Source organism: Nelusetta ayraudi, unplaced genomic scaffold (genome assembly GCF_046127955.1).
Source record: "Nelusetta ayraudi isolate G7.1 ecotype Tasmania unplaced genomic scaffold, CSIRO-AGI_Nayr_v1 ptg000186l, whole genome shotgun sequence".
NCBI lineage: Eukaryota > Metazoa > Chordata > Actinopteri > Tetraodontiformes > Monacanthidae > Nelusetta > Nelusetta ayraudi.
In genome coordinates, this window is record NW_027466235.1 from 57,127 (window position 1) to 80,595 (window position 23,469).

Consider the following 23,469-nt stretch of genomic DNA (forward strand, 5'->3'; position numbering starts at 1 on the left):
TTCAGTACAATATAGACTTTATTAGTTCACTAAAGTTTGAAAATGAAATAAAAAGCAGTTTGGCTTTGAATGATTCACAATTCAGAAATAATCGAATCGCCGGGTTTCATCGTGTCAACACAGGAAACAAGTCCTCCGAGCGGCTGCTGCTCCTCTACAAAATCAAAGCTTCAGCGCCCCCTAGGTAGAAAAACAAGAGCTTCCTGTGGGGGAAGTGCAGGTGGAAGTGGTTCAGTCCGACGCCTCAGAACAAACTGGCTGAAGGCAAAGGGATCGGACCCAAGGCAGACCGACGCCACTGAGCGCGCTCAGACGGTCAAACGTCCATGGGAAAGTCCAGGCAGCAGCAGCAGCAGCAGCGGCAGCAGCGGCAGCAGCGGCAGCAGCTGTTGAGTCAAACCAGGAAGTCAGCAGGAAAAGAAAAAGGAAAAAAAATCAGTTCTCTGCGGTTTGGAGTCAAGAGTCAGTGGGAGGAGCCACAAGTCCAGCCAGCGTCCAATCAGACGAGTCCAAGCGGGTCAGCAGGTTGGGTGGGTGGGGGGGTGGGGCGGGGGTGGAAATCAGCAGAACTGCAGGGGAATGTTTCACATGTTTTTATTCTCTTCTCTGTAGTCATTATAGCAATGGAAAAATAGAACCTTTACAAACGTCGTCCAACTCTGAGATTTATTTCAAACAAGCAACAAAAAGAAAAAAGGAAAAAAAAAAAAAAAGAAAAAAAAAATAGAAAAAGAAAAAAAAAGGTGAGTGACCTTTTTCCCAAAACCAAGTGCAGCAGCGGGGGTGGGGGGAGGGGATAAAAAGTGGAGGGCGTGGCTTGGGCGCCAGACCACACCCTCCTCGTTCACTCCCGCCGTCAACTCTTCCCATTTGGCACTGGCTCCTCCCACCATTCCCACATTCCTTTCATCTTCAAGAATCTGGTTGGTTGATTTTTAAGCGCTTGTTCTGGGTGGGGGGGCGGGGCTGTGGGTGGGTGGGGGGGGTCTGCAGTCCGTCAGGTGTCCTCAGATCCAGGGGCAACAGAAGAAGAGGAGGAGGAGGAGGAGTCACGCCCCCCCCCACCGTCCAAAAAAAAGTCTGTGATCCCCCGGCCCCCCTCCCACCTCCCCCAGCCCAGGGGGGAGGGGTGGGCCCCTGCTGCGGCGAGAGGAGAGGTGCATTGTGGGAGGAGGAGGTGGGAGGGGCTCCCAGGTGACTCTGCTTTAGTCGATTGAGGTTGTAGAGACAGAAGGAGGGGGCGGGGGCGGGGTGGGTCCTCCGTCAGGGTGGGGGGGCAGGGCTGAAGGAATTGTGATGTCATCGTCTCTCTCTCGCTCGCTCACACGTCTCTCTCTCTCTCTCTCTCTCTCTCGCGCTCTCTCACACACACAGACAGACTAGCGTCGGTCGGCCGCCCTCGTTGGTCCGTCCGTCGGGGCCTCAAGTTCACACTGGTGTCCAATCACACTGCTCACTGGCGCCGCACAGTGGCCATCTGAGGGGAGGGAGGGAGAGAGTGCGAGAGTTAGAGAGTGAGAGAGAGTGTGAGAGAGAGTGAAAGACAGCGTGAGAGAAAGTGAGACGGAGTGAGAGAGAGAGAGGAGTGAGAGAGAGAGAGAGGAGTGAGACGGAGTGAGAGAGAGAGAGTGAAAGTGAGACGGAGTGAGAGAGAGAGAGAGAGGAGTGAGAGAGAGAGAGTGAAAGTGAGATGGAGTGAGAGAGAGAGAGAGAGGAGTGAGAGAGAGAGAGTGAAAGTGAGACGGAGTGAGAGAGAGAGAGAGAGGAGTGAGAGAGAGAGTGAAAGTGAGATGGAGTGAGAGAGAGAGAGAGGAGTGAGAGAGAGAGAGTGAAAGTGAGATGGAGTGAGAGAGAGAGAGGAGTGAGAGAGAGAGAGAGGAGTAAGACGGAGTGAGAGAGAGAGAGTGAAAGTGAGACGGAGTGAGAGAGAGAGAGTGAAAGTGAGACGGAGTGAGAGAGAGAGAGTGAAAGTGAGATGGAGTGAGAGAGATTTTTATCCCAGCTGTTGCATTGTATGACAGCTGCTGTGAAAAACACACACACTTCCTGTGTGTGTGTGTGTGTGTGTGTGTGTGTGTGTGTGTGCTGGTCTCAGAGGAAGTGGTTGATGGTTTTGACATCACATGGTCAGCGTGGTGCATGGTGTCTCATCATTGACCAGCAGGGGGGTGGGTGCTGGTGCAGTGTGTGTGTGTGTGTGTGTGAGACGGCGCCCCCACCAGGCCTGGCTCTTGAGCTTGCGCAGCTCCTTGGTGGCCCAGGTGGCCAGCGTCTTGGTCTTGTTGGTCTTGGAGCGCCGGCCCTCCGTCAGCAGGTCGTTGATGAGCGGACGCACCTCCACCAGCTTGGTCACATCCTTCCCAAAGGCCGTGCACAGGTCGCTGCACACACACACACGCACACACACACACACACACACACTTTTAGCCTAGCTGGCTAGTTGGTTGGTTGGCTAGCTAGTTAGCTAGTTAGCCTGTTGGTTGTTTGGAGGTCAGCTGGTCTCAGAGGAAGTGGTTGATGGTTTTGACATCACATGGTCAGCGTGGTGCATGGTGTCTCATCAGCGACCAGCAGGGAAGCGGGAGCCGCCCGAGCCCTTCGTGACATCACCTAAACACACAGCAGCAGCGCCTGGGTGGTCCCAGTCTAAGCTAAGCCCCGCCCCTCGCCCTCCTTACCCAATGAGGCCGGCCGAGTTGGCGATGACTCCGTCCGAGTGGTCCTCGTCCTCGGCGATGTGGTGGATGAAGGAGAGGATGAACTCCACCCGGGGCTGCACCAGCATCACGTCAGCTGGGGGGGGGGGGAGAGCAACTGTCAGTGAGTCTGTGAGTCTGTCTGTCTGTCAGTCAGTCAGTCAGAATGTCTTTGTGGGGTCCCGCAAAACCGGGCAGCTGTGAGCTGATTGGCTGCAGCTGCCCGGGTGAATCAGACCCCAGTTCCTCTGCGACGGCGTAAAATGCTCCTGACGGGACTGCAGGCAGGAGCAGGAACCGCCGTCGCCCCCTGGTGGCGGTGGTGTGACCAGCCAGGGCGTGTGTGTGTGTGTTCTTACGGTGCACGTTCTCCTGGTCTCCCTTCAGGCCCTGGATGATGCCGGTGTAGGCCTCCAGACAGCCCTCCCTCAGCTCGTTCAGGTAGTCCACCATGTCGTAGTCCGTCTGCACACACACACACACACACACACACACACACACACACACACACACACACACACACACACACACACACACACACACACACACACACACACACACACACACACACACACACACACACACACACACACACAGGGTGAGGGAGGGGCTCCCTGCTGCTGCTGCTGCTGCTGAGGTCACCTCCTGTGTTACCTTGTCCACCTGGGCCTGGGAGGCCTGCTGCAGGGTGTCCAGCACCACCTCCAGGTACTTCTTGAACTCCCCGCCGATGGCCAGGGCGATGTCGCCGAAGGCCGACAGGATCTGCGGCTTCACCGAGCGGTGCACGTTCTCATTCTGCACACACACACACACACACACACACACACACACACACACACACACACACACAGTGAAGCGCTGCGCGGCAGGAAGTGAGGAGTGAGGGTGTGAGGGGGCGGGGCTTACCCCCAGGTTCTCCAGCAGCAGCTCCATGATGTTGTCGCAGTAGGGCAGGATGTTGGAGGTCAGAGCTCTGCACAGGTCGCACACCAGGCCCACCGCTGCCAGACACACCTGCACACACACACACAGCACTGCAGTGACACACACACACACAGACAGACAGACAGACGGGTGGGTGGGGGAGGGGTGGTGGGGCTCACCTGGTACTCAGCGCTGTTCTTCAGTGCCATGACCAGGTAGGGGAAGAAGGACTCCATGTAGGTCTGGAAGTCACTGCCCAGCACTGACACACACACACACACACACACACACACACACACACACACACACACACACACACACACACACACACACACACACACACACACACACACACACACACACACACACACACACACACACACAGCAGTGTTAATACACCATGACTCTGTGTGTGTATGTGTGTGTGTGTGTGTGTGTGTGTGTGTGTGTGTGTGCCCACCCTCCACCAGTGTGGACACGGCCATCAGGGCGTCTTCCTGCACTCCTCCAGACCCGGCCGTGCTCTTCAGCATCCCCAGCAGCGATGACATCACCATGTTGGAGATCTGGGTGGCGTCGTCCCGCTGCACCTTCCTCAGCACGTTCTGCACACACACACACACACACATTACATTTACATCCCGCTCTGCAAAGAGAACGGCTTCAGCGTGCGCGACTCCTGCTGCCTGGAAGTGGAGTGGTGAGGGTCTCCTCTCTGCTCCTCTTCTCTGCTCCTCCTCCCCTCTGCTCCTCCTCCTCCTCTCTGCTCCCCTCTGCTCCTCCCCTCTGCTCCCCTCTCCTGACAGCAGACCGCCTGTGACTACTTTGGGGTGGGGGAGGGGCTTGCGGCAGCCCCCCCCGCTGCTCTCTGACAACAGGAAGTGCTGAGGAACCATACATTCTTTCTTGTCCATCTCCAAAAACATAACACCAGGGAAAGTCGCTCGTCGCTTTGGACAAAAACGTCTCCGTGGGGAGTTGGGGAGTGGTCCGGTTGGCACCACTGCAGCGCGCCACCAGCGCTACATTGCAGCCGCTTAAAGAGCTGAGCACACACACACCAGGAAGCTGCTGGTTGGTTGGCTGGAGGTCAGCTGGTCTCAGAGGAAGTGGTTGATGGTTTTGACATCACACGGTCAGCGTGGTGCATGGTGTCTCATCATCGACCAGCAGGGGGCGTCACATCACAACTCGGGTTCGGAAGCCACCCGAGCCCTTCGTGACATCACCCTAACACACAGCAGCCGGCAGCAACGCCTGGGTGGTCCCGGCCCAAGCTAAACCCCGCCCCCTCGCCCTCCTTACCCAATGAGGCCGGCCGAGCTGGTAGGTCTTAAATGCTAAGCTAATAGTTTTGATGGCTGTTTGCGTTGACGAAAAGCAACGTTACACTGCTGCTAATGCACTGCCTGGTGTGTGTGTGTGTGTGTGTGTGTGTGTGTGTGTGTGTGTGTGTGTGTGTGTGTGTGAGACCTGCAGGGTGGCACACAGCAGCGACTGCAGGTCGTTGAACTGGATTCTGTCCGAGGTGCTCTGGATGCAGGACTGGAGGAGAAACAACACAGGAAGTTGCATCAGCAAAGGTCTGTGTGTCTGTGTGTGTGTGTGTGTGTGTGTGTGTGTCAGGCTGGCCCACCTCCATGTGCAGGACCTGCTGCAGCCGGTCCATGATGACCAGCGTGGTCTTCTGCACGGCAGGGTAGCAGTCCTTGGCGCTGTTCTTCACGATCTCCATCAGGGCCTCGTAGGCGGCCGAGCGCAGGTTGTTCTGGTGGCCGTCGGGTCTGCAGGGGGGAGGGGCACCCCAGGGTCAGAGGTCAAGTCAAGATCATAACAGTAGCAATAATAAATAATGATTATGTCCGTGTCTATGCTGCTCCCTGGTGGGAGGGGGAGGACAGCACTGTGTGTGTGTGTGTGTGTGTGTGTGTGTGTGTGTGATGGTCTGCTGTGTTCGTGTCAGTCTTGATGTTGGTGAGTTGAGGGAGGTCAGAGGTCAGAGTCTGACCTGTCGGTGGTCTCCAGCAGCTTCTGGACGATGAGCTCGAAGGAGGAGGACAGGCAGTAGGTGCTGGGCTCATCCTGGTCCTCAGCAGCGTCCGTGGCCTCGTAGGCAGCGTCGGCCAGGGAGGAGAAGGCCTGGGGGGGGGGGCTGAGGTCATTTTCTGCTCTTCTATCCTGAGAGACTTTCAGTCTCATCATTTATTCAGCTATTTTAGACATAGACAGCCTTTGATCACTGAAGACGGCTCAGGAAAGGACCTCACTCTCTCGTTATGCTCACCCAGCAGACGTTGGAGGCCACGCGTGGCTCGGCGCCCAGGCCCTCGATGAGGCACTGCAGCAGGGGGGGCAGGTAGAGGTCGTTGATGGCGGCCTCGGGCAGCAGCTCGCAGATGCGGCCCACCGTCCAGGCCGTGGTGTCCCTCACCACCACGCTGGGGTCCTTCATCAGCTCGATCAGCGTGGGGATGGCCTGCACACAGAGCTTCCCCAATCACACACTGACGCCGTCTACACCAGGCGTGGCCAAACTACGGCCCGGGGGCCATATGCGGCCCGCCAAAGCTCTTTAAGCTTTCTGACCTGCAGAACTCAAGTCAAAGATCAAAGAGCTGCAACTCCCCCACCTTGGCCTGGTGGTTCTGGCTGGTTCTAAGAGCTCAACACCCTGGTGGTTCTGGATGGTTCTGGGTGGTTCTAAGAGCTCAACACCCTGGTGGTTCTGGCTGGTTCTAAGAGCTCAACACCCTGGTGGTTCTGGATGGTTCTAGGAGGTTCTAAGAGCTCAACACCCTGGTGGTTCTGGGTGGTTCTAAGAGCTAAACACCCTGGTGGTTCTAGGAGGTTCTAAGAGCTCAACACCCTGGTGGTTCTGGGTGGTTCTAAGAGCTAAACACCCTGGTGGTTCTAGGAGGTTCTAAGAGCTCAACACCCTGGTGGTTCTGGGTGGTTCTAGGAGGTTCTAAGAGCTAAACACCCTGGTGGGGCTTCAAAGACACTGATGTGGTTGCAACTTTGCTTTGCTTCTTTTTCCATTGACATTAAAGCAACAGGTTTTCTGCACATCCCATCATAGACATACAGTGGAGTCTGGATGGGCTCCAGTTTTGCCTGCTCGCCGTCGCCCCCTGCTGCTCTGGAGGATGAGCTGCTTTTCTCTCTGGCTGTGCACAGTGCTTCCAGACGGGCGGCGCTCTGACCTGCACGACCAGGGCTTTGAGCTGGTTGAGCTCGGGCCCCTCCAGGATGGAGCCGAAGGCCATGACGGAGGCGTCCCGGTAGCGCCAGTCGGGGTTCTCGATGTGCTCCTTGATGAAGGGCAGCACGTGCGGCACCACGTCGTCCTCGCAGCAGGTGGACAGCAGCATCAGACAGACGCCCGCCGCCTTGCACGGGTTCCAGTCGTCGTCGTCGTCGTTCTCGTCCTGCGGCCGTCACAGGGGTCAAAGGTCGAGCGTGAGAAACGCCGCTTTCCACATGTTGCGGCGCCGCGTCGGAAGGGCTCCCCCTGGTGGCCGGGAGTTACCTGCTTGGTGAGGGTCTGCGTCAGGATGGGCACCAGGTACTGCAGCGCCCCCTTGGCGTAGAACTTGCTGGTGTGCTCGGGGGGGCGGCCCTGCTCCGAGGCCTGCCGGGCGGGAGGAGACGGCGTCAGCGGACCGAGCCGTCTGATTGGCTCTCAGAGGGCAGGGGGGCGGGCGGGCGGGGCTAACCTCGGAGGCCTCGATGGCCAGGTCCATCTCCTCGTCGCACGTTGGACCAGAACTCGATGCCCTGCAGGGCCACCTCGTCGATGTCGCTCTTCATGGCCTCGATGGTGATCTGGAGCAGCGCGCGCACGCACACACACACACACACAGTGTGAGAGGGACACACACACACACACACACACGTGGACGGACGCAGAGTCTTACCGCGAACAGGGCCGGGCCCATGTAGGTCTCCATGTACTGGTAGTACAGAGACATGATCTTCACCAGGTTCTGGAGGGCCGCCACACGCACCTGGACCAACACACACACACACACACACACACCGACACACACACACAGACACACACAGACAGTGAGGAGAGGCTGAGGTGGAAGTCGTGCGGTGCAGTTCCTCCAGCAGATCTTCCAGGTCTGCACAGCTGCAGTTCCACCGTCTGCCTCTGGGGCAACGCTGCCTCTTACGTGTGTGTTTGAAAGACCCGGGTCGTGTTCACTGGTGCCGTTTCTATGACAGCAGTTGTAGTGGTCAGTGGTGGAGCTACGGGCACTGCTTCAATGTAAACCTGCATCGTTACCTCAGCTCTGCTTCGGGCGACGGACGTTTTCAGCTCAGAGAGAGGAAATGTACAAAATAATGTTGCCATGTTGTCAAAAGTGCCAGTAAAAAATAAATAAATAAATATTTTTGCTTGAGTGCATTCCAGAAGCTGTACTTTGACTGGAGGGAAGGAGTCGGATCAGTACCTTTACTCTGACCACAGTATTCTAGCAGGGTCAAGTCCAGAATGTGAATACTTTGAACAGCGCGAGTGACAGGAAGTGACGGCTGGCGACAGGAAGTGACGGCGGGCGACAGGAAGTGACGGCTGCTGCTACTCACTCTGGTGTCGGGACACTGCGTGGCTTCACACACCACCTGCATGATGAAGTGGCGCTCCGTCTGAAACACACACACACACACACACACACACACACACACACACACACACACACACACACACACACACACACACACACACACACACACACACACACACACACACACACACACGTCAGCATCAGCACGCTGCATGAGTGTATGTGTCTAACACAGGCGTGGGCAAACTACGGCCAGAGGACCATTTGTGGGCCGTTAAGCTCTTTAATTGGGTCCTAAAGCTGAACTCAAAACTAATAAATGTTATAAAATAAAATAAAATAAATAAACTTAATAAACTTTCTTGTTTTAGTTTCCCCGCGCTGTGGCGTTTTCTGCCAGTGATGAAGATGAAGATGATGACATCACTCTAAGTTACTTTTAAATAGCAGCAACTGAGCACTAGAAGAAAAAGTGTGTGTGCCTGCCCTGACCTCCTTGTCGAAGTTGGCCTTGGTGAACTCCAGGGAGTTGAGCAGGGCGTTGGTGGCGGCCAGCTTGACGTTGTTGCTGGGTTCCTCCTTCCTCATGCCCTGGATGATGGCCGTCAGGATCTGGTTGCCGTTCTCCTGCAGCTGCTCCGGCTCCTGCGGCAGTTGGGGGGGGGTGAACAGTCACGATCAGGACTGGGGTGAAGGTTGGACCTCCTGATGAGGACTGGGAATTGAAGGTTGGACCTCCTGAGGAGGACTGAGGTGAAGGTTGGACCTCCTGATGAGGACTAAGGTGAAGGTTGGACCTCCTGAGGAGGACTGGGGTGAAGGTTGGACCTCCTGATGAGGACTGGGGTGAAGGTTGGACCTCCTGATGAGGACTGGGGTGAAGGTTGGACCTCCTGAGGAGGACTGAGGTCAATCTTCTACCGACTGGACCACCAGACCAGGAGCAAAGTTCTGCTGATCTGGACTCAGCGGACTGAACCAGTGACACCGACTCACTGTGGTGCCAGTGTGGAGGTTCACGCTCACCTCGCTAGCCTCTGTCTTGGTCATGTGACCTCTGCATTCATCCTCCTAACAGGTGTGGCTGGGCGAGAGCGCCCCCTGCTGCGTGGTTTCTTTCCTTGTCGTTCAGTGGTTGGTGGCCACGGCTTTGGGATGAAGGGTAATGACTGCGTAGATATGCACTCCAAACCTTTGCCCACCATGACCAAAATAAAAACTGATTTTTTTTTAAAAGAGAAGTCCACAGTGGGAACTGAATGAAGCTTCAGGATCACAGCCAATCTCTGGGAGGTTCTCTGGTTGCAGAGAAGACCAGGACCACCTCAGTGGAGCCCCAACACGTTGGACACAGGGTGGACCTCGGGCCGTCTGGAGGTCCGAGCGTCTCTGCACACCAAGGTGCCCCGGTTGGAGATTCTCTCTGTCAATCAATACGAGTGAGAGGAACCGGTGCGGCCCCTAGTGGCGGTGGTGGGGTACTCACAATGTCCTGGCAGATGTATCCGATGGCCTCCAGCGTGGACTCCTTCATGTGCTCGGTGCTGGACGGGTCCGTGACGTTGGCCACCAGCTGGGGGATGAGCTCGGGCCACTGGGTCACCGGGATCTCGGCGCAGGCGATCCCGGCCACGCACTGCGAGGCCGAGCTGGGCCGGTACGTCTCCGTCCCCAGGGTCTGTAGAACCTGCGGGGGAGGAGGGAGGAGGTCAAGGTTGAAGGGTGACGCGGCAGACGCAGAGAGCAGAGTGGGCGTGGCCGAGGGCTCTCACGTAGTTCTTGATCTCGCAGCGGAAGCTGACGTCGATGGCCAGCCATCGCTGCTGGTACTGCGTCTTCACGTCCGGGTCCTTGGAGGTCAGCGAGTTCTTCACCTGCAGGCCGGCCGCCACGCGGGCCACCTGGGTGTTGCCCGGGTTGGCCAACACCTTGGACAGCTCCACCAGGAAGGTGGGCTGGAGGGGGGAGGGAGGGGAACAGGAGAGGAAGCTCAGTCAGTCGCCCACCCAGGCGTGGGCAAACTACGGCCCGGGGTCCATATGTGGACCGCTAAGGTTTTTAATCCGGCCATCAAGCTGAACTTGAAGCAATGATAAACAGTCAGTGAGTCAGTGAGTCAGTGAGTCATCAAACTGCTGCACCTCCTCCATGTCATTTCAATAGAGCTAAACACCCTGGTGGTTCTAGGAGGTTCTAAGAGCTAAACACCCTGGTGGTTCTAGGAGGTTCTAAGAGCTAAACACTCTGGTGGGACTTCACAGACTGATTTGGTTGCAACTCTGCTTCATGTTCCAGTGACATCACAGCAACATGTGTTCTCCATGATGGATTGTTTCCTCCACCCAAACACTGCATCCACCTGCTGCTGCTGCTCCGCTACCCCCCTCTGGCCCACTGTACAACCCAGTGTGGCCCCACCAGTCAAACGGACCAACCCCACACAGGCCCCACTCACTGCTGGTGGAGGCGAGTACGGGGGCAGCTTTGGTCACATGACCAACCCTCTCTGGCGTCGTGTATAGAATTTGGCCCTGCTTTATGATGCTTGTGTTGGTAGAAGCTGAACATGCCGCCCATAAATACATCAATGCAATGCATGCTGGCAGTTCAATCAAGGTCATGTGGTTCTCCTCCCCTTAGAACCTCCACAGACCAGTCAGGGTCCCAGTGCTCCCAGTGAGCTGCCGTCCTGCCCCAGCATATTTCTAAGGAAGCCTGGTGTGGACAATCCAGCTGCCTGACAGCAGAGCGTCTGGTATTTAGACTGCAAGAAGAAGAAGAAGAAGAAGAAGACGTAGACGAAGAACTTGGAGGAGGTATCCAGGTTTGGGTGTGCAGGGCCACTGTAGTTCACTGGTAAGCTCAGGAGACAATCTGCCATCTGACCACTAGATGGTGGAATTTTAGACAATGTACCTTGAACAGATGTTTCACTTGTGACAACATCAAGCTACACTTTCACTGGCCAGTGACGTCAGAAAGCTGTGATTAATCATTTCCTAGCTTTTTAACCTCCGTGTACGCGGCTGAGTCTGACTGACGTCTCTTTCAAGGGAGAGCTGTGGCCAAGAGGGCAGCAGCAGAGTTGCAATCAAGTGAAAACAGCAAACACACACACAGACACACAGACACACAGACACACACACACACACACACACACACACACACACACAGTAAGAAAAGTGATTTCCCCGCAGCTTTCAACTCATTCAATGTAACACAGGCTGTAAGTACAAGCTGTGCATGTCATTCATTCCAAGCATGAGGTGGCGAAAACCTAACGCAACCTGGCCCACTTCAGTTTAGCTGGAATCATTTGTGTGTGTGTGTGTGTGTGTGTGTGTGTGTGTGTGTGAGGCGTCGTCAGACAGAGTGCCTGAGCAGCAGACATCTGCAGCCTCACCACAGACCATCAGAGGCTAACGCTAGCAGGCTGCCAGCAAGGGTGTGTGTGTGTGTGTGTGTGTGTGTGTGTGTGTGTGTAGGAGACGCCGGGCTCCAGCTGTCCTGGTGCTTCCATGCATGCTGCCGCCAGCCCCAGCAGCTCACTGCTAGCGGCGGCTCGGTGAGCGTCCGCACCCCGGTGCGAGCCGGCCAGCCAGCCGGCACCGCGGCCCCCAGCAGCAGCAACACTCACCAGGTTCTCTATCGCCGCCTGCTCCAGAAACTTCTGTGCTGCCTCCAGTTCATTTCGGTCTGCGGGGAGAGGAGGGGGAGAGGAGTTAGCCACCTCACCGTAGCCTGCTAGCCGTGCCGAGCTAACCCGGACTTCCCGCAAACGTTCCGAGTTCTAAAACACTTTGCCACGGAAACGCGTGTGTAAAGTGTTGCTCGGAGCCACTCCGGAGCGGGCTTTGTGGGTATTGTGCTGCGATATCGAACGATTTGTTGTGTGCAAGTGATGATTCACCGGCGCGCGCGCGCGCGCACACACACACACACACACACACACACACACACACACACACACACACACACACACACACACACACACACACACACACACACACACGGGGAGAGTCCCAACGTGCGTTAGCCAGCGGAGCCACACAGCAGGCTAGCGCTAGCCGGCTACCCGGACATAGCAGGTTGACTAATAAAGTTCTCTTGGAAAGAGGGAGAGCGCTTAAAAGACACAGAACTCTTAGTTTAACTATTTCAAGTAATAACTAATCGAGCACGGGGGACTTTTTTTTACTCCTTTCCGCGGCTAAATAAAAGTCGTGTTAGGCGGAGCGGAGTGAGAAGGAGCGGCCGACGGTCTGACTAATGGGAGCTAAGTGCTAAGTGTTAGCACTTGGGCTAACAGGCATGGGCAGGGAGGGTCGCCGCTCCATCCGGATACATGCAGCTGTCACTTTAGCTCCGCGGCGCCCCCTCCAACGCCGCTCTAGTGATCTAACACCGTCTTTAAAAAAATAAAATAAAAACGTAATAAAATAATAAAAAAATTCTCTTCCACTCCATCAGAGCGGGATCAGCAACATGCTGCTAACTCGAGCGGCCGTTCCCGCACAGACCGAGGCCGTCACATTAGCATGGTGTTAGCATTGGCGCTAGCAGCCTGCTACAGAGCCAGTTCCCTCCTCCCTCACTCCCGACAAACTTTCACCGGCTCCAGCACCGCTAGCACAGCGGCCGGCGGGCCACCAACACCCAGGCCGGGCCGGGCCTGGAGGCGGGCTGCTGCCTCGGGGAAACCGTACCTGGAGAGACCGTTTTCTCGAGGATAGTGATGAGCTCCATTCCGTCCGCCGGTCGCCCTCTCTGTGCGTCTGTGTGTGTGTGTGTGTGTGTGTGTGCCTGTCTCTCTCTCTTTCTCTCGGTTGCTAGCTCGGTACTTCGGGTTGCCGCGCAGCACACAGGGCGGATTATATGTTGTCCACGGGGCTCTGTGGAAGGCAGCTACGGGGCGGGATCGCTGGCTGCGGGAGAGGCGAGGGTTCCCCGGCGCTCTGGCGGCCCTTGTGCTTCACTCGGATGGCGCGAGAAATTCCAACGGCGGTTGCGTAGAGTCACGTCGTCTCGCAGCTCCGCCGCCGCCCGTTTGCATCCTGTGTTGTCGAGAGGGAAAAGGCCGCGCGCTTCCCTCTCGCGGAAGGATATCCACGCACTGAGGCGAGGGTGACGTGCGGCGTTCAGGGCGCAGTGGGACGTTTGCGCACTAGAACGAGGTGGCTGCGAAGAATCACTTCCGGTGAGCGGCGGCGGCGGCAGCAGCGAGTTTTAGCGCAGCCGCTGTGCGTCGACTACACGTCACACACGGGAGTGCTTCGTTCGCTCGCCTCCGCTCTCCCTCGTCGGTGGTGAGTTTAACGAACTGCCTCGGTAAGACGGACGACAGCCGGATTTACGACGAGTGCCTGAACGCAACGGAAACCACCTCAAAAACGTCGCTTGCGCACTTTAGGCGCCCGCAAATAGCAGCGCAGCAACCGAACCGGGAACAAAAGTCAACACCGGATTGGACCCACTTATGCACCCGGTTCTCATCCGAGATGAAGCGATTCTTACGACACGGTTGTGTATAACATTTAGTACATCCGAGTATCCATGAAGTCTGAACATATATTCCAAGACGTCACTTCCGAACTGAGCCAGCTGATTGATTTCACCTCTCCTCCGTCATGCCACCGTCCTCGCGACGCATCCGCCGTGAAGCCGGGAAAACTTTTCTTCACGCGGGCAATAAACACAAAAAGACGGCGTGTAAAAACAGAACCATTGCTTCTTTATTAGTTAGTCATTTTACAGTAGTCACTCATACGTAGCTGCCTTGAGTTGGTCTTTTTTTTTGTGTGTGTCAATTTTCACTTTTTGTACCAGCGTCTTCCTCACCCTCCTGAGTGGCCATCAGTTCAGCGGAAGAGTCGCGGACAAAGCAAAAAAGAAAACAAAAACAAAAGCCAAAGAAAGAAAGATATCCGGATGAAATGCCCCCTTTTCACAACAACATTTGGCAAAACGCAAAGAGGAAGGTGGTGATGATGAGGAGGAGGAGGAGGAGGGGGGATCCAGTGCATTTATAAAAAAAAAAAACAAAAAAAAAACAGCATTTTTAAAGTCAAGAGTTTCTATTATTATGTCTGGAGGAGAAAAGGTGAACAATGTGTGAGCGCGTCTGATTGGATAAGAGCTTGAAGAAGTCAGGGATTACGTCCAATCAGGTTTGACCCCCCCCCCCCCCCAGTGGTTTTCCAGGTGCAGCTGTGATATGCATCATGACGTCAACACAAAAGGCATCCCTTCCCCAAACGACAGTAACAAAATGAAATTAAAAAAACAAAACAACACAAAGCAAACGACAACCGAGCCATTCAGACTTGAAACGCAGTCAAACGTGATGCTGTGCGTTTATGGCACAATGAGGCATTTGGCTGGCAAGGCAGCGCCACCCCCTGGCATTTTAATATGTAAGCTTTACAAAGTAATACTTTTACATTAGTGGACTCGAGCAGGTCGGGAACAGGAAGCCCACTGCCACGCTGGCTGGCAGTACCTCCAGTGCCCTGCAGGGGGCACAAACTGTAGCTGCTAGCGGCAAAAGACCCCACCTGGCTGGTTGACTAACGTTGTCACGCTAACCGGAGCTAGCAGGAGTTTGACACGCTGGAGGCTAACTGGCTAACACTGAATGTGTGTGTTGTGTTGTGTTGTGTTGGGCGAACCAACGGCGAAAGACCTTTGACCTTTCCCGTCTGCCACTTTGCCAAAGTGGCTAACAACAGCGAGCTAACAAGCTAACACAAGCCGGCTTGGTAGCATTGTTTCTTCTCTTTTGTTTGACTGCGCTGAACTGATAACCAGAGGTGTGCTACGCTACACGTAGCCACGGCCGGCTAGTTCTCCCAGCTCTAATACTCCAACCTTGTCACTCTCCACCTTTGTTCGTGCGCTTGTCTCTTTCGCTGCAGTGCAACTGAGGTCACGCAGCTAGCTTAGCATAGCCCACACCGGCGGCATGGTGTCGCCACTTCCAGCGAGCCCCCCCGCCCAAGATCAACCCTGATCTGAAGGACCCATGGACCCCCCACCCCCCCCGTCCCCCTGGCTGTCCGCCACCCCTGCCTCTGATTGGTCCGTGGATACAATACAAGACACCTGGTACAGCTGCGGTCACTGCCAGTTCACCCAGCCGTGATGAAACTACACCAAACCACCAGGGCCTCTCCGCTCTGAAAAACACTGCCTTCCTCTGCAGACCCTGACCTCCGACCCCGCCCCCCTTCTCCCATCCTGCCCCCCCCAAAAAAAATGAAAACCCCATCGTGATCAAAACCATTCTGCACCTCACATTATTTCTAATCTGATGCGTTAAAAAGAAAAAAAGACCCTGATGTGAAAACTCAAATTCATGTCGTCGGGTTTTTCAGAAGTGAGGCCCCTGAGAAGAACTACGGAAGCCCATTTAGGCCAGAAAGAAATAAAAAAAAAAAAGAAACCGATGAAAGGCCCTCCTCCTCCTCCTCCTCCTCCTCCTCCTCCTCCTCCTCAGGACTTTGAGCCTCGGCACGTCGACGTTCCCAGTCAGCGGGAAGCTCAGACGGCGGTGGCGGGAATGTGAGTGAGGACTGATGCACCAAATAAATACAACAAACTCCTGAGGAGGAGAAATGAAGGTGAGGAGGGGGGGTGGCGGGGGGGCAGGTAGCTTCGCATCGGCTAGCACAAAGACTGGGAGTGGATGGAAACTGTTAGCGGAGCCCACAGAACCCCCCCCCCCCCACCTCCCTGAACAGGGTTTGGTGATGTCACTTCCTGTCTACAAACATAACTGCGGTCACACACACACACACACACACACACACACACACACACACACACACACACACACACACACACACACACACACACACACACACACACACACACACACACAGTGTGTTTACATTCATGAGGATGCAGAACCTTTTCTTTGCACTTGAAACTCTGCCGTTTCTCTTCAAGTCTGATTTAAATACAGTTTAAAGGAACCACCACCACCACCAGGTGGCGACAGAGCCTCGGTCACGTGACCGCAGTCCACAGCCCTGAGACCAGGACCGAGTCTTAGCCTAGCTTAGCCAAAGAGGAGTGGAGGGACAGTGTGTGTGTGTGTGTGTGTGTGTGCGAGTGTGTGTTTGTCTGGTGGTGGGCGGGGTTCAAAGGTTAAAGGTCATTTACAGTAAACTACAGATATATACAGACAGTGTGAATTGTACAGAGGGAGAAGAATGTACACGCTCAGGGTGGTGGCTCCTTCCAAGGCCCCGCCCTCACCTGTCTGGAGGCCAGGGGGCGGGGCTAAGGCCATGACATCACCTGGGTGACTCTAGCTGTTCTTCAAGAGCGTTCTGTCTTCAGGAGGACCAGAGGAGGAGGAGGGAGTGGTGGTGGTGGTGGTGGTGACGGCCGAGGAGGAGGAGGAGGAGGTGGTGGAGGAGGTGGTGGAGAAGGAGAGCAGCTGGCCGCTCTCGGTGGGGAGGAGGGAGCAGCAGCGGAGGTCCACCGTCTGCAGGGAGGAGCAGCGGCGCAGCAGCGGGAGGCTCTGCTCCGTCACCTTCACACAGCCTGCAACAACAGAGAGAGACCCCTTCAGGACCACAGTGGTACTGCCAGCCAGCAGCAGCAGCAGCAGCAGCAGCAGCTCCTCACCTGCCAGGCTGAGGTGCGTGAGGCTCTCCCTGAGGGGGGAGACGGAGGAGGTGATGGTGTGCACGGTCTGGTCGGTCACTCCCTCACACTGGCTGAGGTCCAGGCGGCTCAGCTGGGGGGTGAAGCGGACCAGCAGGCGGGGAGAAGCCTCGCTCAGGTCCAAACCCGACAGACGCAGCTCCCGCACGTTGTGGAAGCGACCGGTCCGACTCTCACCGTGAGCTGCTGGGCCAATCACAGGAGCCCAGGTTAGTGGGGGGGGGTGAGGAGGAGGAGGAGCAGCAGCAGCAGCAGGAGGAGGAAGAGGAGGAGCAGCAGGAGCAAGAGGAGCAACAGCAGGAGCAGCAGGAGGAGCAGAAGGAGGAAAAAGAGGAGCAGGAGCAGCAGCAGGAGGAAAAAGAGGAGCAGGAGCAGCAGCAGGAGGAACAGGAGCAGGAGGAGGAAAATGCAGCAGGAGGAGCAGGAGAAGGAGCAGCAGCAGGAGGAGCAGAAGGAGGAAAAAGAGGAGCAGGATCAGCAGCAGGAGGAAAAAGCAGGAGGAGGAGCAGCAGCAGCAGCAGCAGCAGCAGTGTGTCCCACCTGTCCTGGTGTCCTGGGGGGGGGCCAGCAGCTCCCTCAGCTGGGGGTCCTTGAGGTCCTCCACCCTGCTGAGGTCCAGCAGCTGCAGGCAGGGGCAGGAGGCCTGGCACAGGGCCGAGACCACCGGCCAGGGGCAGCCCGACACGTCCAGCTCCAGCAGCCCTGGGGAGAGGAGGGGCGGGGTCAGCCGGCCAGCCAATGGCAGTGCGGCGGTGCGAGCGAGGTCTCACCCTGCAGCCGGTTGATGAGCCACATCAGCTGCTTCTTGGAGATGTTGGTGCAGCCCAGACTGAGGGAGACGGGCTGGCGGCGGACCACCCCGCTCAGCATGGGGGGCGTCACCGAGCGCTGGCGGCTCAGGTCGATCCAGGTCCACAGCCGCTTGTCACAGCACCTGGGGGTGGGGGTGGGGGTGGGGGGGGACAGTGGATACAAACTAAGTTCTAGGGCTGGAGAGGGGCCACCATGGTCAGGACCGGCCCAGTCCCGCCCTGCACTGCCACCTGATCATGGTGGGGGTCTCTGAGTGGCCTAATGATCCTGGGGGGCTCTGTGGCCTTGGTAGGACCCCCCATGGCCAACAGGTCCTGGCTGAGGAGCCAGACTAAGCAGTTCTCAAAGATGTCAGAGTGGTCCCACATCGAGGACCGTGAGGTCGCCCAGTGTGGTGCAGCCGGGACCCCACCCTGGACCCGAGCCAGGCCCGGGGTTGGAGGCCGGGCCTTTGCCCATGAGGCCGGGCTGGGCCTGAACCAGCGCCGTGGGTTCAACCTCCTGTGGGCTCGCCACCTGCAGAGGGAGCCGTAGGGCTCGGGTGGCAGTCAGACTGGACCCAGTCCAACTGGACCCGGGGCCTCATCAACAGCCTCTAGTTGCGGGGAAAGAGGCTGAGGGTCTGGACTCTGGAACCCGGCTCCGCCATCAGCCAGGCTCAGGGCACTGAGGGGCTCCAGAACAAGTAGAGGGGGGTCCAATAAACTGCATAAATGCACAGTTTATTGGACCAGTTTGAACCAAAGATTAAGGCAGGCATGGGCAAACTATGGGCCGGGGGCCACGTGTGGACCGTTAAGCATCTTAATCCGGCCCTCAAACTGAATTTGAAGCAATGATATTAAGAGTCAGTCATCAAACTGCTGAGTCATTTCAATAAAGAGCCAAACACCCTGGTGGTTCTGGTGGTTCTGGTGGTTCTGGTGGTTCTAAGAGCTAAACACCCTGGTGGGGCTTCAAAGACTTCATCTTCCAGTGACATCACAGCAACATGATTCCTCCACCCAACCACTGCCTCCACCTGCTGCTGCTCCGCTCCCCCCCCCTCTGGCCCACTGCAGAACCCAGTGTGACCCAGCAGCCCTGGCAGTAACTCACTGTGTGCTGTGATGTGTCAGTGTGATTCTCAATGGATTCTGGAGCCCTGCTGTCATATTGAGGGTATTATGGGATGCATTCATTTAGGGTGGACTAAATATGACTGAGTCTGTGTCTCAGTTCAGGGTCTGCATCCTTCAGATAACCCTAACCCATCTGAAGGAAGCGTCCTTCGAGGACCCGGCCTAGAAGGACGGACCAAACCCCGCCTCCTCAGTAACCACACGGGACGGTCTAGCCTTCACCGCCGTTCCCCCCTGCTGGCCAACCCCGGAAGTGAGGTTTTCATAGCATCAGGCTAACCATTGGTTCGCCAGCTAACGATGGCGTTGGATGTTCAAATCAGTAAAAACCCTGCGTTAAAAACTGGATATTTGATGTGAAACTTCAATACTTTAATGTATACGCAGTGTCTTTGCCAGCAGATGGCGCTAATTTCAGCCTCAGACTTCCCAGGATCCCAGGATGCTTTGCAGCAGCAGCAGAGCAAAGCATCCTGGGATACACCAGGAGGTGGAGGATAGTAGCGGTGCAGCCTTGGAATGGGCTAAAACGAGGACGCATTCCCAGGACGCATCTTGAGCGTCCTAAGCACCCTTGGGAAGTGGGAGGAGCCTTCACGCAGTGCTGAGACGCAACTTCCTTTCAAAATGCGTCCTTCGAGGATGCAGAGCCTGAACTGAGACACATCAGCAGTCACTGATGGCAGGCGTGGGGTCAGGGGTCAGAGGTCAGAGGTCAGAGGTCAGACTCACCAGCGGCTCCAGGTGCGGCAGACCCTCATGCAGACGCAGAGCTCTCGCTGGCTGAGGTGGGCGAAGACTCGCAGCCAGGCGTCTCGGGTCATGATGTGGGCGGAGCCAGAGTCCAGCGGCAGGCAGCGCGGCTCGGGGCAGGCGGGCGGCGGCCGCACCAGGTGGCGCTCCATCTGGACGGGCCGCGGCGGCCAGGGGGGGGCCGGCGCCGCGCTGCGCTTCAGCACCCTGGAGCGGGGGGGCGGCGGGGCCAGGGAGGGCGGCGGGGGAGGGGCGGCGGCCAGGCGCCGCCACGAGGAGCACGGGGCCGCCGCCGAGGTGGTGGGACCGCCTCCGGCCGGACCCCCCCCACCGCCGTTGGCCCGGGACGCCTGGCTCCTGCTGCTGCTGCTGCCGCTGCCGCTGCGCATCTTGCTGCCGCTGCCGCCGCTGCTGCGGCCCACTCCTCCCTTGGCCCCTCCCCCGTGTCTGTGATTGGTCAACGCTCCGCCGCTGGCGTTCTCCTTCTCGCCGCCCTCCGCCCGGCCCCCCGCCGCCGCCCCCCCTCGTGTCCGGCCGTTGCGGGCGTCCTGCCCGTTGCTGCGCTGCTGCTGCTGCGAGGACGGAGGCATCTGATTGGACGAGAGCGGCGAGGGCAGGGAGGAGGAGGAGCTCTTCCTTGTCCGGTCCGGAGGGGGCGCGTCTTCGTCGGCCCCCTCCGGGGGCGGCCCCCCCTTCCTCCCCCTCGGAAACTCTCCACCCCCCCCTCCTTTCCGCCGGGCTCTGTCCCCGCCCCCTCGCTCCTCCCGGACCCGCCCCTCCAACTCCTCCTCCTCCCCCCGACCCCGCTCCCCCTCCTCCGCTTCCCCCTCCCCCTCGGACTCCTCGCTGGCGCTGAAGCCCAGCTCGGCCAGCCGCCGCTCCCTCTCTCTCTCCCTCTCCCTCTCCCTCTCTCGCTCGGCCCGCGGGGGAGGCGGGGGAGGGGGGAGGGGAGGAGGAGGCGGGGGAACGGGAAGAGGCGGGGCCGGGGAGGACGGGGAGGAGCCGCCGCCCGCCGACTCGGACCGGGAGTCGGACTCGGAGTCGGACTCGGAGCCGGAGGAGGAGGACGAGGACGAGGAGGAGGAGGAAGAGGAGGAGGAGGAGGAGGAAGGGGAGGAGGGCCGGCGCTCCAGGAGGCACATCCTCTTGAAGCGCTCCAGCTTCTCCCGGTGGTGGCTGCGCTGCTCGGCGCTGCTGGCCCCGCCCCCGGCCAAGGAGCCCGACGCTCCTCCTCCTCCTGCCGCCACCGCTGCCGAGGAGGAGGAGGAGGAGGAGGAGGCGGGACCGCCGTTGGACTCCGCCCCTTCCTGTTTGGGCTTCTAGGACACAAGAGAGGAAAGAAAAGAACAGTCAGTGAGTCCGGCCAGGAGGGGGCGCTGTGGCGAGCTGATGCAGCTGGACAAACCTTCTTCAGCCGCTTCTCATGGGCGCCCTTCACCTGGGGGGGGGGGGGGGGGGGGGGAGGAGAGGGAGGGGTCAGTACGTGGTCCAATCAGAGCACAGCACTGCTGGTGGTGGGGGGGGGTTGCTGACCTTTTTCTTGGGCCCGCTGTCCTGCGGCCCCTCCCTCTCCTTCTTCCTCTTGTGGCTGCCGTCGCCTCGGCCCGCCTCCTCCTGGGTGGGCGGGGCCTTCTTCTTGGGGGGCGGGTCGTCCGTCAGCTTCCAGCGGCCCACCTCGCCGTTGTCCAGCCGCCGCTTCCCCGAGCCGTCCGTCTGGTCCTGGGGGGGGGGGACACGACATCACTTCCTGTTCGACCGCTGCAAGGCTTGGGGGCGGAGCCAAGCGCACGCCAAACCCGCACGCTCGCTCTTACCTTATTGGTCTTGCCCTCCTTGTGACACTTGGGACACTCCCAGCAGTTTGGGATCTCGTCGTTGATGATTCCCTCCGCCTTCCCCATCTGCACGCACACACACAGGGTGAGGACGTGTTGTGTGTGTGGTGCTGTGTGTGTGTGTGTGTGTGTGCGTGCGCTCACCTTCAGGCAGCTGGGGTGGATGATCTCGTTGCAGATGGTGCACTCCATCAGACTCAGGTTGAACTTGTCCTCCTCCGACTCCACCGTGTCCTCCTTGCCCGCCTCGCCGCACGCAAAGCACACGGCCGTGTGGGGCAGCACCGGCTGTACCACACACACACACACACACACACACACGGGTCACATGACCTCCAGGGAACCCACAGAGCCACCGGACCGAATGGTGAAGCAGAGAGGGGGCGGAGCCAGGCTGACCCCGCCCCCTTCCTTTCAGCAAATCGTCACGTGAGCATTTACGAGCTCCTGCCGACGGGACATTTTCACAACGAGACCGCGATGATGTCATCAACGACGACGCCCAGAGTTTGTTTGTTTTCATCTGCCTGTAGAGGGCGCCAGTGGGCGATTACTGGGACCTGTGTGTGTGTGTGTGTGTGTGTGTGTGTGTGTGTGTGTGTGAGAGAAAGATCTCCGCCTGCACTCCAACACAAACGGTGCCAACAGGAAGTAGCAGATGTTCACCTGCAGGAATTCTGCTGACTCACCGTGTGTGTGTGTGTGTGTGTGTGTGTGTGTGTGTGTACAGTCTTGTTGCTACATGTCGTGTGTGTGTGTGTGTGTGTGTCTCACCGCCGTGCACTGCCTGAGGAGGCAGGACTGCTTCATGCGCCCGGGTCCTCCAAACTTCTTCATGTCCTTGCAGAAGTGGCACTCGCCACACTCGGTCCTCATGCAGGCCTGGCAGCGGCGGCAGCGCGTCCTCCGGCGCCGCGCACCCCCCCCTCCGCCGCCGCCGCCGCCGCCACCACCGGCCCCCCCGCCCTGCGCCTTACTGCCCGACATCGCCCGACAAGTCAGCTGCAACAGACAGAGACAGAGGGGGGAAAGGGGGGGGGGGGGGTTAGCTGACATGTACATTACTGGATTTATTTTACATTTCATGCTGAAGTGGCACAGAACCGCATTCACTCCACGCAAACAGAACCGCCAGCGCACTTCCTGCCGGACCTCTCAGTCCGCTGTGTGTCTCCATGAATTTGTCTTGAAATCCCCTTTGAAGCCAACGGCCCACAAAGCCCTGCGTCCCAATCAAAACAGCTCCGCGACCCAAAAGTGGGTCGCAACCCACGAGTTGAGAAACAGCGGTCCAATTTCATCGCGGCTACAGGTGACAGCGATGGGGGGCAGCTGTGATTGGCTCCAGCCATCAGTGGGAGGAGGATACCTGTCCTGGAGGACCTCCCTCCCTCACACACACACACACACACACACACACACACACACACACACACACACACACACACACACACACACACACACACACACACACACACACCTGGGGTGAAGGAAACAACCAGGAGATCCCCAACAGCTTTGAGTTCTCCACCAGGATGACCCAGTGAAGACCCTGGTCCTGGACCCTGGTCCAGCCTGGACCCTGTCCCTCTCACTCCAACCTGAACCCTGACCTTCTCATCATCACCACCAGGAGGACGCTCTGGACAGGGCCGCGGGTTCAAGTCCCAGGTCCAATCATTCAGGAAGTCTGTTCATGACATTACACACAGTGGGAACATCTGATTTTGTGTGCGTGTGTTGTTTGTGTGTTGTTAAATCCCGCTGCTTGCCTCCTGTCACCCTCCCAGAAGATGTGCACCAGCCGGCGGGCAGCTCACTGATGACCCGCCGCCTCCTGGAGCTGCAGCCCGGTGGCTGGTGGCTGCTAACAGCGTGTTTAAAGCACCGAGCGCCCAGTGTTTGGCTAGGGTTAGCTCAGCTTAGCACCAGTTAGCAGCAGCATTATTGGAGATGCGCACTACCACCACCACCACTACTGCTACTGGCGACAGTGGCTAGTGGCTAGCGGCTAAAGGCTAGCTGCCGTCATACTAACCTACATTTCGGTGGGCAGAAAGAGAACACATCAGTGCCG

The 23,469-nt window shown here is 57.7% G+C and overlaps 3 protein-coding genes and 1 non-coding gene across 6 annotated transcripts in view; all 4 read right to left on the bottom strand.

Annotated features, from left to right (window-relative positions):
- kpnb1 (karyopherin (importin) beta 1) lies at positions 1–13,330 on the bottom strand. Its single transcript, XM_076015322.1, is given in 23 exon segments — positions 1–1,477; positions 2,220–2,381; positions 2,679–2,793; positions 3,056–3,161; positions 3,351–3,494; positions 3,606–3,713; positions 3,803–3,885; positions 4,084–4,228; positions 5,097–5,168; positions 5,260–5,407; positions 5,632–5,762; positions 5,908–6,099; positions 6,827–7,051; positions 7,153–7,254; positions 7,340–7,379; positions 7,381–7,448; positions 7,541–7,630; positions 8,220–8,279; positions 8,690–8,842; positions 9,684–9,884; positions 9,970–10,152; positions 11,835–11,893; positions 12,904–13,330. Coding segments are annotated over 23 exon segments (2,628 nt in total). The 5' UTR covers positions 12,944–13,330; the 3' UTR covers positions 1–1,476.
- Positions 2,867–3,002, bottom strand: LOC142881230 (small nucleolar RNA SNORA79). Its single transcript, XR_012925533.1, has one exon. It is a non-coding gene; the product is annotated as a small nucleolar RNA SNORA79 (small nucleolar RNA).
- The window catches only part of btr30 (bloodthirsty-related gene family, member 30), a 23,871-nt gene continuing 10,790 nt past the window's right edge, over positions 10,389–23,469 (bottom strand). Inside the window, exon 11 of the mRNA XM_076015345.1 lies at positions 10,389–10,415. The gene's annotated coding sequence lies outside the window, so the exon portion shown is untranslated. The remainder of the gene's footprint in view (positions 10,416–23,469) is intronic.
- fbxl19 (F-box and leucine rich repeat protein 19) overlaps positions 13,908–23,469 on the bottom strand; it is a 10,554-nt gene continuing 992 nt past the window's right edge. For 2 of the 3 annotated variants that reach the window (XM_076015318.1, XM_076015317.1), the window contains exons 2-11: positions 22,167–22,394; positions 21,537–21,680; positions 21,372–21,458; positions 21,091–21,276; positions 20,963–20,995; positions 19,537–20,876; positions 17,641–17,804; positions 17,411–17,572; positions 16,832–17,056; positions 13,908–16,747 (exon numbers count right to left, since the gene is read on the bottom strand). In XM_076015318.1, coding sequence (XP_075871433.1) covers positions 16,509–16,747; positions 16,832–17,056; positions 17,411–17,572; positions 17,641–17,804; positions 19,537–20,876; positions 20,963–20,995; positions 21,091–21,276; positions 21,372–21,458; positions 21,537–21,680; positions 22,167–22,379 — 2,793 coding nt within the window. In that variant the 5' untranslated portion in view covers positions 22,380–22,394 and the 3' untranslated portion in view covers positions 13,908–16,508. The remainder of the gene's footprint in view (positions 16,748–16,831; positions 17,057–17,410; positions 17,573–17,640; positions 17,805–19,536; positions 20,877–20,962; positions 20,996–21,090; positions 21,277–21,371; positions 21,459–21,536; positions 21,681–22,166; positions 22,395–23,469) is intronic. The other variant, XM_076015320.1, reaches the window with a different exon arrangement.